Source organism: Ursus maritimus, unplaced genomic scaffold, assembly GCF_017311325.1.
Source record: "Ursus maritimus isolate PB19 unplaced genomic scaffold, ASM1731132v1 scaffold_25, whole genome shotgun sequence".
Classification (NCBI taxonomy): domain Eukaryota; kingdom Metazoa; phylum Chordata; class Mammalia; order Carnivora; family Ursidae; genus Ursus; species Ursus maritimus.
Genome location: NW_024425008.1, coordinates 11,418,456 through 11,431,441, shown reverse-complemented (window position 1 = coordinate 11,431,441; position 12,986 = coordinate 11,418,456). Strand labels below are relative to the sequence as shown.

Sequence of the window (12,986 nt, the reverse complement as noted above, 5' to 3'; positions counted from 1 at the left end):
GTAAAAGAGTGTAACCATTCTGGCAAACGGTCTGGCAGTTACCAGACTGTTACCCTAGGACCTAGCAATTCCATTTCCCAGGTAGACATCCAACAGAAATTTTAAAAAAACGTATTTCCACACAAAGATTTGTACACAGGTGTTCATAGCAGCATGATTCATTGCAGCCCCAAAAGTGGAAACAACCTAAATGTCCAGCAACTGATGAATGGATAAACAAAACATGGTATTGATACGCTGGAATATGATTTGACAATTAAAAAAAAAAAGAAGTCCTGACACATGCCACCATGTGGAAAAACATGGAGAGGTTATGCTAACTGAAGGGAAGCCGGTCACAAAGAGTTACTATGTTGGAGGATTTCATTGATCTGAGACGTTCAGAATAAGCAAATCCATAGAGCCAGATGTAGTTTAGTGGTTGTCTACACCTGGAGAGCAGAGGGTGGATGGGGGAGTGACTGTTAACGGGGATGCGCTGTCTTTTCACAGTCATGAAAATGCTCTAAAATTAGATATGAAATTGGCGTACTCTGTGAATATGCTAAACACCATTTAATTGTGCATTTTAAATAGGTGAACTGTATGGTATGCAAATTATATCTTAATAAAGATATACTTCTTTTTTTGTTACCTCAAAATATGAGGGCAAAATAAAGACATTTTTGAGGGGATAAAACTTCCAGAGAATTCATTGCCCACAGACTTGCTCTATAAGAAATGATAAAAATTCTTTGGGCTGAAGAAATAGAACATCAGATAGCAACTCCTATCTCCGGAAAAGAATGAAGAGTGATGGAAATCACAAATATGTACGTAAAGAGTAAACAGCCATACGAATTTTTTCTTTCATTTCTTAAAAACTAGAGCTTGCTTTAACAGCACGTACACTAATTTCTTAAAAACTATTTAAAGCAAAAAGTATAACATTGTATTGTTAGACTTAAAACATATATAGATGTGATATTATGGACTAGCTATTTTAAAAAAACACATCCTATAAGACAGAGTATGCTTCTAATTAATAATATTAAAGAATAAAATAAAATATTATTACCAAAGTTAAATTAAAGTGGAAGATGCCAGTATATGTACTATTTATAATTCCCAAGCTCGGAGCAAGTCCTCCTGATGTGAACACACCTAGAAATTCCTTCGAAGAAAGCTCACTTTCAGATTGGAAAAAACACTCGATTTTCTTTAGGAAAGAGGGGAGGACAAAAAAAAAGTAATTTAGACAATTTGATGGAGAGAAGCATATTTTACAATAATTTAAAAGTGAGGGGAAATCTATGAAAAGTAGATGCTATCTTCAGTAATGCTTGTCTCTAGGGGGAAAAAAATCTCTTTTGAAAAAGTAGACTTCTAGAACTCAGTCATCTGTTCTGCTAGATATGTCATAATAGGTTTCAATTCATCGATATAATAATCTTTGCTGTCGAAAAATGGACATAAAGTTATTACATTTAATAAACATAGAATCCAAGCCATCTGCCATCACGTGTAGAAATCCCTGTTTTATTAAAATCATTATTTTGTGTTTAAATTTTAAAAGGAGCAAATGTATAAGGCAAAACTCATCTTAGTGCATTTTATTGGCTGTTTCCCAGTTTTGAGAGGGTACATGAGAACGTAGCAATTACAGATGGTGGGTTTTCCTGAAAACCAACGCAAGATGGATACTACCAGCTTCATCTCATTTGGTTCTCCTAGTTAAGACCACTTTGGGCAAGTTGCCCAAGTTTCAGTTTCCCTATCTATAAAACAGGGAAACTGATTGATTTCAAAAACATTGTCCAAGCTCTTACCACGAATTGGGCAGTGTTATGGGGGCTGGGGAAGCAGAACTGTATAAAACAGACAAAAATCCCTGTTCTCAAGGAACTTACATTCTAACGGAGATTGGAGGGAAAGTAAACTCAAACCTTTTCCCCCTGTCTTTTCACTGATTTACAATGTTTTGCCCTTTGTGAAGCTGGCATAGAAGCCCCAAATTCTAATTCTCAGCCTTTTGAGTTACTCATCGCTGAGTTTCCCTGTGGCTATATGCACTGCATGTGTAAATCAAGTCTGATTTTTTTTCTCCTGTTAATCTGTTTTTTTGTCCATTTATTTTACAGGCCCCAGGTACGAATCGAAGGGGGTAGGCTCAGTCCTCCTCCACGAATCTTAAGTACTTATCTTACAGAACATTAAATGTCATCATGAACATAACACACTTTGAAAATGCCTGACACACATAAACATTTTATAAATGTTAGGCATTATTTCTCCTAATATCACTTCTAGAACTACTATATCACAACTATCCAAAATGTAGGTTATAATTAATTCTCTTTTAAAGAGGATAAAACTATGGGGCGCCTTGGTGGCACAGCGGTTGGGCGTCTGCCTTCGGCTCAGGGAGTGATCCCGGCAATCTGGCTCCTCTGCTATGAGCCTGCTTCTTCCTCTCCCACTCCCCCTGCTTGCGTTCCCTCTCTCGCTGGCTGTCTCTATCTCTGTCAAATAAATAAAATCTTTAAAAAAAAAAAAAGAGGATAAAACTAGGGATGAGAAGGGTTAGGTAACCTGCCCCAGGGCACACAGACCATGCATGTCTGTGCATAGCTCCAGGATTTGACCCCAGCTCAGAAGGTCTCTCTTCCTCTCTTTCTCCATAATATGTAATCACAAGGAGGAAAGGCATTTTTGACTCAAAGGCATGCACTTCACAACAGTTGTGAATAAAAAAGTAAATATATGTTTGGCATATCAAGAAGGAATTAGGAACTAAGTCAAGAAGACTTTGGGGGAAAATGTATTTGTCCTTGTTTTTATTATATTTATTGGAGATTTTCAAACAATCTGTACATTTTTTTCTTAACTTACTCCTTTGTTAGCATGTTAGATGGCTATCTTAATAGTACACTATTTTTTAAAATTTAAAATGGTGTGTGTGTGTGTGTGTGTGTGTGTGTGTGTGTGTGTGTGTGTGTGTGTGTGAGTTTGAATGCCTTTATATGAACTGAAGAAATCAAATTATTCCTTACCCCAAATGACAACTGCAATGTGGTACTTGTTATAAAAGGGAAAGAGTCTTTCCCTGGATCATGTGAAGTAAATTTCTCTAACAGGCTACATCTGTCAAACTTCAAAAGGACAAATCAGATCCATAAAAAATAAAGACCATTATAACAGACCTTTTAAAAAGGGAAGGGGGATGTATCTTAAGAAAAAAAAAAAAAAGGCAAAACCACCCAGGCTGTTCAATGGCTAAATGCAATCACTATTTCACCTGACCCAAGTGGAATGGAATAGAAAAGATTATTATTTACATAGGATTTTACCTCCCCAAGTCTGAACATAGTAGAAAGTATTTGAAAAGAATACAGGGCTACTGGTTTTCCACGTGGAGTTAAAAAGACTGTGAGGGATTGTTGCATACTTTTACGGGACCTTACCAAGTCATCTGAGGAAAGATATAACTTGATTATTTTATTCTTTTGGGGGAAGCCTTGGCTATCACAAGCAAAGTGTTTCTCCATATCACCTAAATAATACAAAAAATACATGTATTTTAGGTCACTGATAGAAGAATTTCCATTAAAAGAATCATATTTTTTAAACTGACAAAATAATTTTAAAAGAGTAAGAATCATAATTGTATATTTTAAATTCAGAAGTGGCCAAAAACAAGTTCTTGACTCATTTTTTAAATTTTTTAAAATTTTCAATAAATTTCATTATCCAGATGCAAAGACAATAAGAACCTTTTTTTTTTTTTACTTTACATGGTTCTAAAAGATATATATAAAAACATTCCAATCAAGAAAAATAGAATACCCATTTTCCTCAAGTGCACACAGAAGAATCCCCTGGCTAAATCACAGAAAAAGAAACACAACAAATATAAAATTTAAGAAGACGGAAATCATACCAAGTGTATTTTCCAACCACAATGGTACAAAACTAAAGATCGACAATAAAACAATGCTGGAAAATCTGCAATGTAAATATTAAATAGTTCCTGACTCTTAAAAGTCCTTGGTGAGCACAGAAAAGAGGCAAGAGTTGGAGACTGAAGAGAGAATTTGTATTTTAATAGAGAGCTATTGATAGGAAACAGATTCCTCTCCCAAAAGTAGGGAGAGGGGGGTGGGAGGAAGATTCCTTCTCTTTATCTTGAGCTGAAGGGAATCTCCTGTAGACCACAGAGTCGGACCATAGGTTTTTACCCATTCTGTCAATCTCCATCCCAATGAATTTAGGCAAAAGCCCAAATTCCAGCCTGGCATTCAAGTAATTCTATGACATGAACCAGTTTCCTATCTTTCCAAAATATTTTACTTCTTCTATCCCTTCACTCTGGCCAAACTGAAGTATTTCCTGCTCTCCTCACATTATATGATTACCTACCTCCATGACTTTACCATCACTTACCCTGATGTTGTCTTTGCAAAATCCTCTCCCCCATGCATGCACTGACACAGATACTCCTTTTGGGGACATAGATTGATTGCCCTCTTTTGAACAAAGCTTTCCCTGACCAACCCCCTCAGCTGGAAGTAAATGCTCCCTTCTCTGAAATCTCATAAACTGGCCTATGACTCTCCAATCTGAGATTACACCCATGTGTGTGTTATACATTCTCCAGCAGAACCTGGGAGCCGGTACTGGGTTATCCCAGAACTCAAGCATTTCTGCAACACACCTGTGAATAGAAGACAGCCTGAATCCCTCTCTCCATTAGTCAGTTAACAATTTTTTTTTATTAAGCATCTACTATGTTCTAGCAGAGCCAGTCCAAAATGCTAGAGAATCTAGGCAATCTGCACAAGTGGAGGTGAATTGCCTTGTTTATTCCTTTTACAAAGAATTTCCACCATTAAAGTCCTACTGGGTAATTTAATCTATGTCTTACTTTCAGAAAATTATCTTCAGCCTCAATCTGTTAGCCTTATAATTCAGTTTACAGTTCATACCACATGTAACCATGTAGGAAAAAGCAAAAAAAGCTATTTAAATAATTAAAGTTTTTCAAATACAAAATGCTCCTTAAACTTTAAATATTCTATGACTTATAAGTGATGAAACTCTGTAACAAAGGTGTCTGTGTACACAACTTAATAACAATAGATTCACAGTGATATTATTAGAAACCTCTGGACAAAAGCACAATAAATAATACCTGGGAAAAATTGGAAGACAAAGTAAAGAAGTACCAAAAAAAAGTATTTTAATTGTTAGCAAGGAAGGGAATAAAGGAGAACTCCTGCAAGAAAATAGAGAGTAAGAGAGTCTGAAACTTACCTTTATTATATATTACTCCTGATGAAAAATCAAATAGGTTCCAAAGTAAAATTATAATATATAAAAGTAGCAATTCCATCTATTGAAAGAAATAAGAATTATTTCTGTTCAGTCACTCTGAACATACTTTTAGTTCCTTTTTCTATAAACAACTCTATAGTAAAGAAATCATCTATTCCTTTAAGTTAAAATTATTTCCCTTTTTGTGACAATGTAACAGTTGACCAAGTTCTATGTTTACTTCCTAGCTGGTATTAAAGATATTTATAAATATCATTATTGCAAACTAAAGGGCTGTGGCCCTGGTTTTTCTTTAATGTAGACAACTGTTGGGAGGTGTGGTCAATTCTATAGCTGTGTGAAACAGAGCCTGACTCGAAAAAGACTCTTGAGCATGGTAGAGCTGTACCTTGATCTGATATTTGGACTGCATTCATTTTGAGAGAGAGAATCCACATGGGTCCTGAGCAACCCTGCATGTTCTTCCTGTGTGCCAAGCATGCAAAGCTCTGGACACATTTTTACCCACGCCTTTTCTCAGAGTTGTGTTTGTGGGAAGAAACCTTGAGGGATGATGGGGCACCTGGGTGGTTCAGTCACTTAAGTATCTGACTTTGGCTTAGGTCGTGATCTTGGAGTTCTGGGGTCAAGCCCCATGTCCGGCTGTCTGCTTAGCAGGGAGAGTCTGCTTCTCCCTCCTCCTCTGTCCCTCCCACTTTTCGTACTCTCTCTCTCAAATAAATAAATAAAATCTTAAAAAAAAAAAAAAAGAAAGAAAGCTTGAGGGATGAGGTAACATCCCCCTTGGACAAAAGCAGGCTTCTTTCCATGCTAAATCTCCTATAATGCACCCCACTATGTGTGTAAACAAGCCTCTTTGACAGGCTGAAATGCATCCCCCTAAAAACTCATCTGTTGAAGTCCTAACCCCCAGTACTCAGAATGTGGTCATATTTGGAGATAGGGTCTTTACAAAAGTGATTAAGTTAGAATGAAATCATTAGGGTGAGCCCTGATCCAATGTGACTGGTGTCCTTATAAGAAAAGGAAATTTGGGCACAGACATGTGCAAAGGGGAGACAATGTGAAGACACAGGGAGAAGACGACAAAGGAGAGAGGCCTGGAATGGATCCTTCCTTCTTGGCCCTCAGAAGAAACCAACCCTGCTAGCACCTTGAACTCAGACCTTAAATGTCCAAGAGTGTGAATCCATAAACTTCTGTTTAAGCCACCCAGCCTGCGGTATTTTGTTATTGTATCCCTAGTAAGCTAATGCAGCTTCTGTGATGGCTATCTGCTCCGTGGCACCTGGCTGGGGGGTGCATGGGGAAGCGGAGTGAGCAGAACGCTGACACTCTGGCTACTGCTTTTGCTGTGAGTGATTACGTCCTTTGTCTCTGACCTAGGAGTCTTACAACTCTTGCCAGCATCCACGAAACAGTAACAGACAGACTTGCCAGATGTAGGTAAAGCATAATCCAGATCCTGGGTGGTTCCTGACAACTGCTGCGTAAATTACATGTAACTGATGTTCTTCCTCCCTCAAAATTGGTTTGCTGGATTCAATACATTTAACCAACAATATAAAGTTCAAACATTCATTGGATTTTTAAATTGGTCATCTTTATCACATGGTCAAGGAAGAATTGTGGTATCTTTTTTTTTTTTTTTAAGTGCTCTATTTTGGTCATCTGAGAAAATAGTTTGTTTTCACATGGTAAGATAACAAAAGTACAGCAAAACTGTACAAGCGTGGTGCTATGCTCAATTATGTTTTTGGTGCAAGAACGAATTTCACATTAAATGGAGAAGTCATCACAGTCAAACTTTGAAAATAGTGGCTTTTGCCAGGAAAATCTTGTATTATTTCGCTAAACATTCACATTAAATGACGTCACACCATTATAAGAACCCAACAGTTTTTCTCCTCCCTAAAAAACAGATTGAAATGTATTGTGCTCCAGGGCTCCAGGAGGAATGATGTATTATTACATTATCCTCAGAGCTGTTCCAATTCATTTCTCTTGAATAAATATGAAAAGATCTCTAATTTCATTTGAGTGGATTTGGTTGTATCTATCTTTGACCAAAGAACTAAAAACCTACTTTAAAAGGCTTTTAAGTGCTTCCATTAAGGCAGGAAACCTGAGAGAGCATAACTGAAAGGAGAGACAGCTAAGGAAGACCTTTGGGCTCTCTGTGGCTCTGCTCGTAGTTACACATTCTCTTGTTCTAGCAAGTCAGCCCATATTCATTTTTTTAAATTTAGACATGGAAAGTACTTTAGTAGTTAATATGTGAGACCTGAAGTTCCATGTCTAAAGTCGATTACTAGGAACCCAAGATCATGGGTTAGAGAGTCAGGCTTAGAACTAAGATCTCCTGGTTCAAAAGATTTAGTCAGCTTACAAGGATGCCACAAAATGAAAATGTAAAAACACAAAGCGATGAAGGACATGATCAGATTTGACCTCTCACCAAAACTGCTAAATGTGTCCGCCGTAATTCCCTTCCATACATTCATTAGTCTCCTTTTCCCCTTCTTCAGTATTACGAGTTTGCTCCATTTCGTACTACCTTCTTTCAACAACCAACCATCTCCTGGTTAGAGAAGAAGCACTGACTTTGGCATAGGATTGGCTCTTCCCATTGGGATGTTTGATCTTTGGAAAGTTACTTAACTTCTTCATTCGGTAAAATAGAGATAACAGCTACTTCAAGGCATTGTTGTGAGAACTGAATGAGTAATACACTTTAAAGGTTTAACAGCTGCTTTACATAGACTAAGCAACTGATAAATACTAGCTCTAAATCCATGTCCTGACTGCTGAAGCAACTTCTTTATCCTCATGCCACTCCTTACTCACTCTGTTAGCAGTGCAATTACCTCTAGTTACCAATCCCATTTAATTATTATGAATTTTATATAATGGCCAGATTTAAGTCACATATCCGGGTATTTCTATTCTCTAGCATCAAAAAAAGAAAAAATATTGAGAATTGCCCCAAAGAAGGAACCTACCTTTTCCACCATCTGATTCATCTTTACTCACTCTGTGATAGAATAGTGATCACATTATCCGTATGTAATAAAGTAGGGCCCTTATTTTAATATTTCTTACCAAGACTGCCTCCTAATAGAATGACGGACTAGTTGCACTTTTCTTTTTTGTGTTTTCCCAAGCTTTCTTCCATCCAGGCTGAGAAAGAAGACCCAGGTCTGAGTTTTCAGTTTACTGGTTTAGCAGTCCACTAACTCCGGTAACAGCCAATCAGCTGCTACCAAGTACAGAAGAGGGCTTAGAAAATCTAAAGGGCAGGCAGTTGGAATTTCCAATTAACTGCCTCCTTCAGAATACCAAAGGTCATTTTTTTAAAAAATCCAAGAGGTGGAGTTTCTCCAAACCATCATCTTTAATACATCCACCAGGAAGGCTCAGAAACCTACATATGCCTGAGGAAAAACATAAATGCTAAAAAGAAATGCCAACTACACACAATGGGGTTTAAGAGAAGAAAATCTGTCGAAGAGAGCTTCATAACCATGTCTTCAAGGAAGATTGGGCCTTTAAAAAAATAGAGAAGACCTTGTTGACAGGGTGAACAGGGTAAGTAAACAAAGCACAAGGATGAGAATGAGCCGTGGATGCATGGGAAGCAGCAAGACCAAGTGATATGCCGATCTGTTCTCCAGATTCATCGTTCTGTGAACGTCCTTTGTCTGGTTGATTTTATCTACTTAGGCTGCCTTTGGCTATTGAGCCCAGACTGAACCTGTCTGTCTTACTGAGCACCTGACAAGCCATGAATGGTCACGGAGGTTGGAAATTTAACAATGATGATAAAACCTGTCTTACACTCATGCTCTCCTGCAGACATCCTTTCACATGGCCACGTAGAACCTGCTAGTATGTGGGTTTCATCTTTTCGTGGGAGAGCCTGTATAAGAAACACTTTTCGTGGGGCACCTGGGTGGCTCAGTCGGTTGAGTGTCCGACTCTTTGTTCTGGCTCAGGTCATGATCTTGGGTTCCTGGGGTTGAGACCCACTCTGGGCTCTGTGCTCAGCACAGAGTCTGCTTGAGATTCTCTCTCTCTCCCTCTGCCTCCCCCCCCCCCAGCTCTCTAATAAGTGAATAAATCTTTAAGGAAAAAAAAAAAGAAACACTTTTCTCTTACCTTTTCCGGTGACATTGACCTAAAGAAGAAAGTTATTCCTCCATCTGAAATAATGTGCTTTACTCAACAAAATGTTTCTTCTGTAAGAGAAGCTCCGTAATCAGAAACCTGGGCTCCTTTTGTTGCTGGTTTCTGATTACAGAGGGTGATGAAGTTTTCATATGGAAGTGAGCTGTACTTTTAAGTCTCTGTAACAACACTGTGGTAAGCTGCTTTCCCACACTGCATCAAAATAGCAATGTCTGAGCACTGTTGCAGGTACACACGAATGGCCCTCAAGAAAATTATGAAGCAGGTGACTTTGCCTTCTTTTCCCCAAGCAACACCTCTGTTTCCCTTTCCCATTTGTCCCCATGTGATTCTTCCTCCCCCATGAGTAATGCTTTCCTTCCCTAGAAGATAAGGATCTGCTTCAGTCAGACTTACTGATGAATTAACTTTGATGCAGATGGGTACCAAGAGAACTCCCATGGCATATTATTTACCTGTAACAGTGCAATGAGAGATGTTTTTCCCCCAAAACACAAGTCAGGCACTGGATATCTGGTTAGGAGGTTTGGGAACCATGGAAGGGGCTAATTGGAAGGATGACTTTGACTTTTTTTTTCCTTCATAATTTTTTTCTGACCATAGAAGTACTCATTATGCAAAACTGGAAAAATACAAACAGGTATAGGGAAATTAATGACCTATAAACCAACAGTCAGACAGAATCAGTGTTAACATTTTGACATATTTAGTCTGTTCCCNNNTACACATTTATATATTTCATGTAGGATCCTTCTGTATATAGCTTTTCAGTCATTATTCTGACCATTTTCTCATGTAATTCAAGTGTTCTCTCAGAAGTTTTCACAATTACGTATCTAAAATAACTACACACAATTCATTTAAACATAAGACACTCAGTTGTTTTCCTGTTATGAATAAGGTGGTAATATACGGTCTTAAACAAAAATCTGTCCCTACATTTAAAATGTTTTCTTAGGATATGAATATACGGAAAACTCCTGGTACAGGTTGGCAAGTGGCTTTCCCGAAAATGCAGCACTGAGAATGAGATAATAATCTGATAGGCAAAAAAGTATCTCATTGCTGCAAGATGGTGATATTTTATCATTTATCCTTCATTTATTTGCTGGAATACTTCTATAAAGATGAATTTTCCTTCAACCACCATCTGGTTACTCAGAGGTACCACTCCTAAGTAAAGGCAAAGTAAATGCCTCATTCTTTCACTTATCAGTTTGAGAATAATGACTTAATTCTCTGGCACCCTCACAGAAGCAATCAATAAGGTTTGTTTTTTAGTACCAATATGAACTCATAGCTTTGATTTAAATATTTGAGGGTTTCTTACAACTGAATTTCCCCATATATTCTCCCCCAAAATCACATAAATAAGGAGAATTAATAAAACAACCCTAGAGCAACTAGGAAATAGAGATTACTAACAATTTCAATTTGCATATAAGTAGGAAAAGCAACATCTAAAACCAACATCTAAAGAACCAGGGCACCTGGGCGGCTCAGTCAGTTAAGCATCAAACTCTCTCAGCTCAGGTTATGAGATGGAGCCCTGCTTCAGGCTCTGCACTCAGCACAGAGTCTGCTTGAGATTCTCTCTCTCCCCCTCTACCCCTTCCCCTGCTTGCACACACACTCTCTCTAAAATAAATAAATCAATCTCTAAAACCAGAAGAACCAACTCCAGAGTCCACACCAATAAAGGTCAGGTAGATACTCTCTGGAAAAGAACAGAGAACAGCAGGAGTTTGCACAGTTAGAATACAAATAATGTCTCTAAAAGAGTCCTCCCTAAAAGAGGGGGAATTCGAAGAACAGGTTTGAGAACTGGCAGGTTAGAGCAATGGCTTGGAAGTCTTCATGCAGGGTTAGGAGAGATGCATTGTGAAGAAGAGGTTAGATGCCGTGGATCTAATCTAATTAAAGGTCTTACAGAAATAAAAGAGAACCACAAAATTAGAAAACACACTGCCCCATCCCCAGAAGTTTCCATCGACTTCAAAACAACTTCACTAAAAGAACAGAAGAGGATGCTTTTGAATTACAAAACCTAGCTAGACACTCAACTCACGCCCCTTACTTGAGGCTTGTCCAGATAAAATATGATGTTTGAAAATGAACACAAAGTGGCAGGCAACATCATACCAAGCTGTTAGAAGACAGGACATGAGAATTCAAACGTTTCAACAGATGAAAATATTCTCCCTGCCAAAAGCAACAAACAAACAAAAAGTACAAAGGAGAGAAAACCGTAACAGAACGCTCTAACCTGAATTAAAATGTTAAAAGAAGAATTTGCCCATTAAAACAAAAATCACCTTGAATAATAAGCTTGAAATAAGCCAGAACAGAAACAGAGAAAAACACAGGATGGTGTGAAATGAGAGTTGACCAAACTCAGGAAATGGAAGAAAAAGACAAAATAATCTCAGAAATAAAGATAAACTTCAAGCTGTCCAAGAGAAAACAGTTTTGACCACAAACATAGTAAGGGTCACAGAGAAGAGGAAGGAAAACTATCAAGAGAACAAAACCAATTTTTAAAAATGGTAAAATCATTGGAGGAAAAGTAATAAATGTAGACAATGGGCAAAGAAAATTCAACATCTTCTTGAAGCAAAAGAAAGACGCAAGTATACAGACTGAAATGTCAACATGAAAAATGAAAACAGGCTCGTATTTGGTCACACTTGATGAAATTTCAGAAGGATAAAGATGTTTTAAAACTTCTGGAGAGCAGCTCCTTCTCCCTTCTCCCTGCCTCAGCCCTCCCCGCACATGGCTCCCCTCCAGCCACGCTGGCAGCTGCCTCTAGCTGGGGACCCAGCGGTCCTCGGCCACCTGCCATCCAGTTGGGGCAGTCCATGACGAGCACATCATGGAGACCGAAAGTGTAGGAAGAACCTGTGGAGTACTTGAATTTATCTGTATCAGAAAAGAATCTGGAATCTGAGTGAACGCTGATCTCCCATGGACTTCTGTTCTATTACTGTATGCCATTAAAGAGACATGATGGGTTGGCTGAAATTCAAATCAGGAATGTGTCCAAAGATCACAGCATCCTTTGACACCAACAACTGTCTGTGCTCCCTTAGAAGGAGTCACCTGACAATTGGGTGGTTCAACAAGATGGTCCCAAGAAAGTATCTCTGGAGGAAGTTGGATTTTGAACAGCCACTGGAGTGTTTATTAAAAAACAAAAACCAAATAAACTTTGAGAGGCATTCTCACTACAAGGGCTGGTGCAAGTCCTATCAGCAGCACTGGATGATGGAAGAGACAGAGCAAAGCCTTCAAGGTCCTACAGGAAAAAGAAATGATTTTCCAACCTAAGATTCTATAATCCATCACATAGGGAAGTATGAGAACAGAATAAAGACATTTAAAGACATTTTTACTCAAGCAGAGTATAATGAACATATGTCATATTTTACTCAACAGCTATTCCACCACTCTTTGCTAATAATAATTTTTTACTTTTGGGGATT

The 12,986-nt window shown here is 38.2% G+C and overlaps 1 protein-coding gene across 1 annotated transcript in view; it reads right to left on the bottom strand.

The window, feature by feature from the left end:
- CATSPERB (cation channel sperm associated auxiliary subunit beta) overlaps nucleotides 1–5,371 on the bottom strand; it is a 105,828-nt gene extending 100,457 nt beyond the window's left edge. Inside the window, exons 1-3 of the mRNA XM_008698580.1 lie at nucleotides 5,293–5,371; nucleotides 3,444–3,532; nucleotides 1,058–1,198 (exon numbers count right to left, since the gene is read on the bottom strand). Of these exons, the coding sequence (XP_008696802.1) occupies nucleotides 1,058–1,198; nucleotides 3,444–3,532; nucleotides 5,293–5,371 (309 nt within the window). The remainder of the gene's footprint in view (nucleotides 1–1,057; nucleotides 1,199–3,443; nucleotides 3,533–5,292) is intronic.
- Between the last annotated feature and the right edge of the window lie 7,615 nt (nucleotides 5,372–12,986).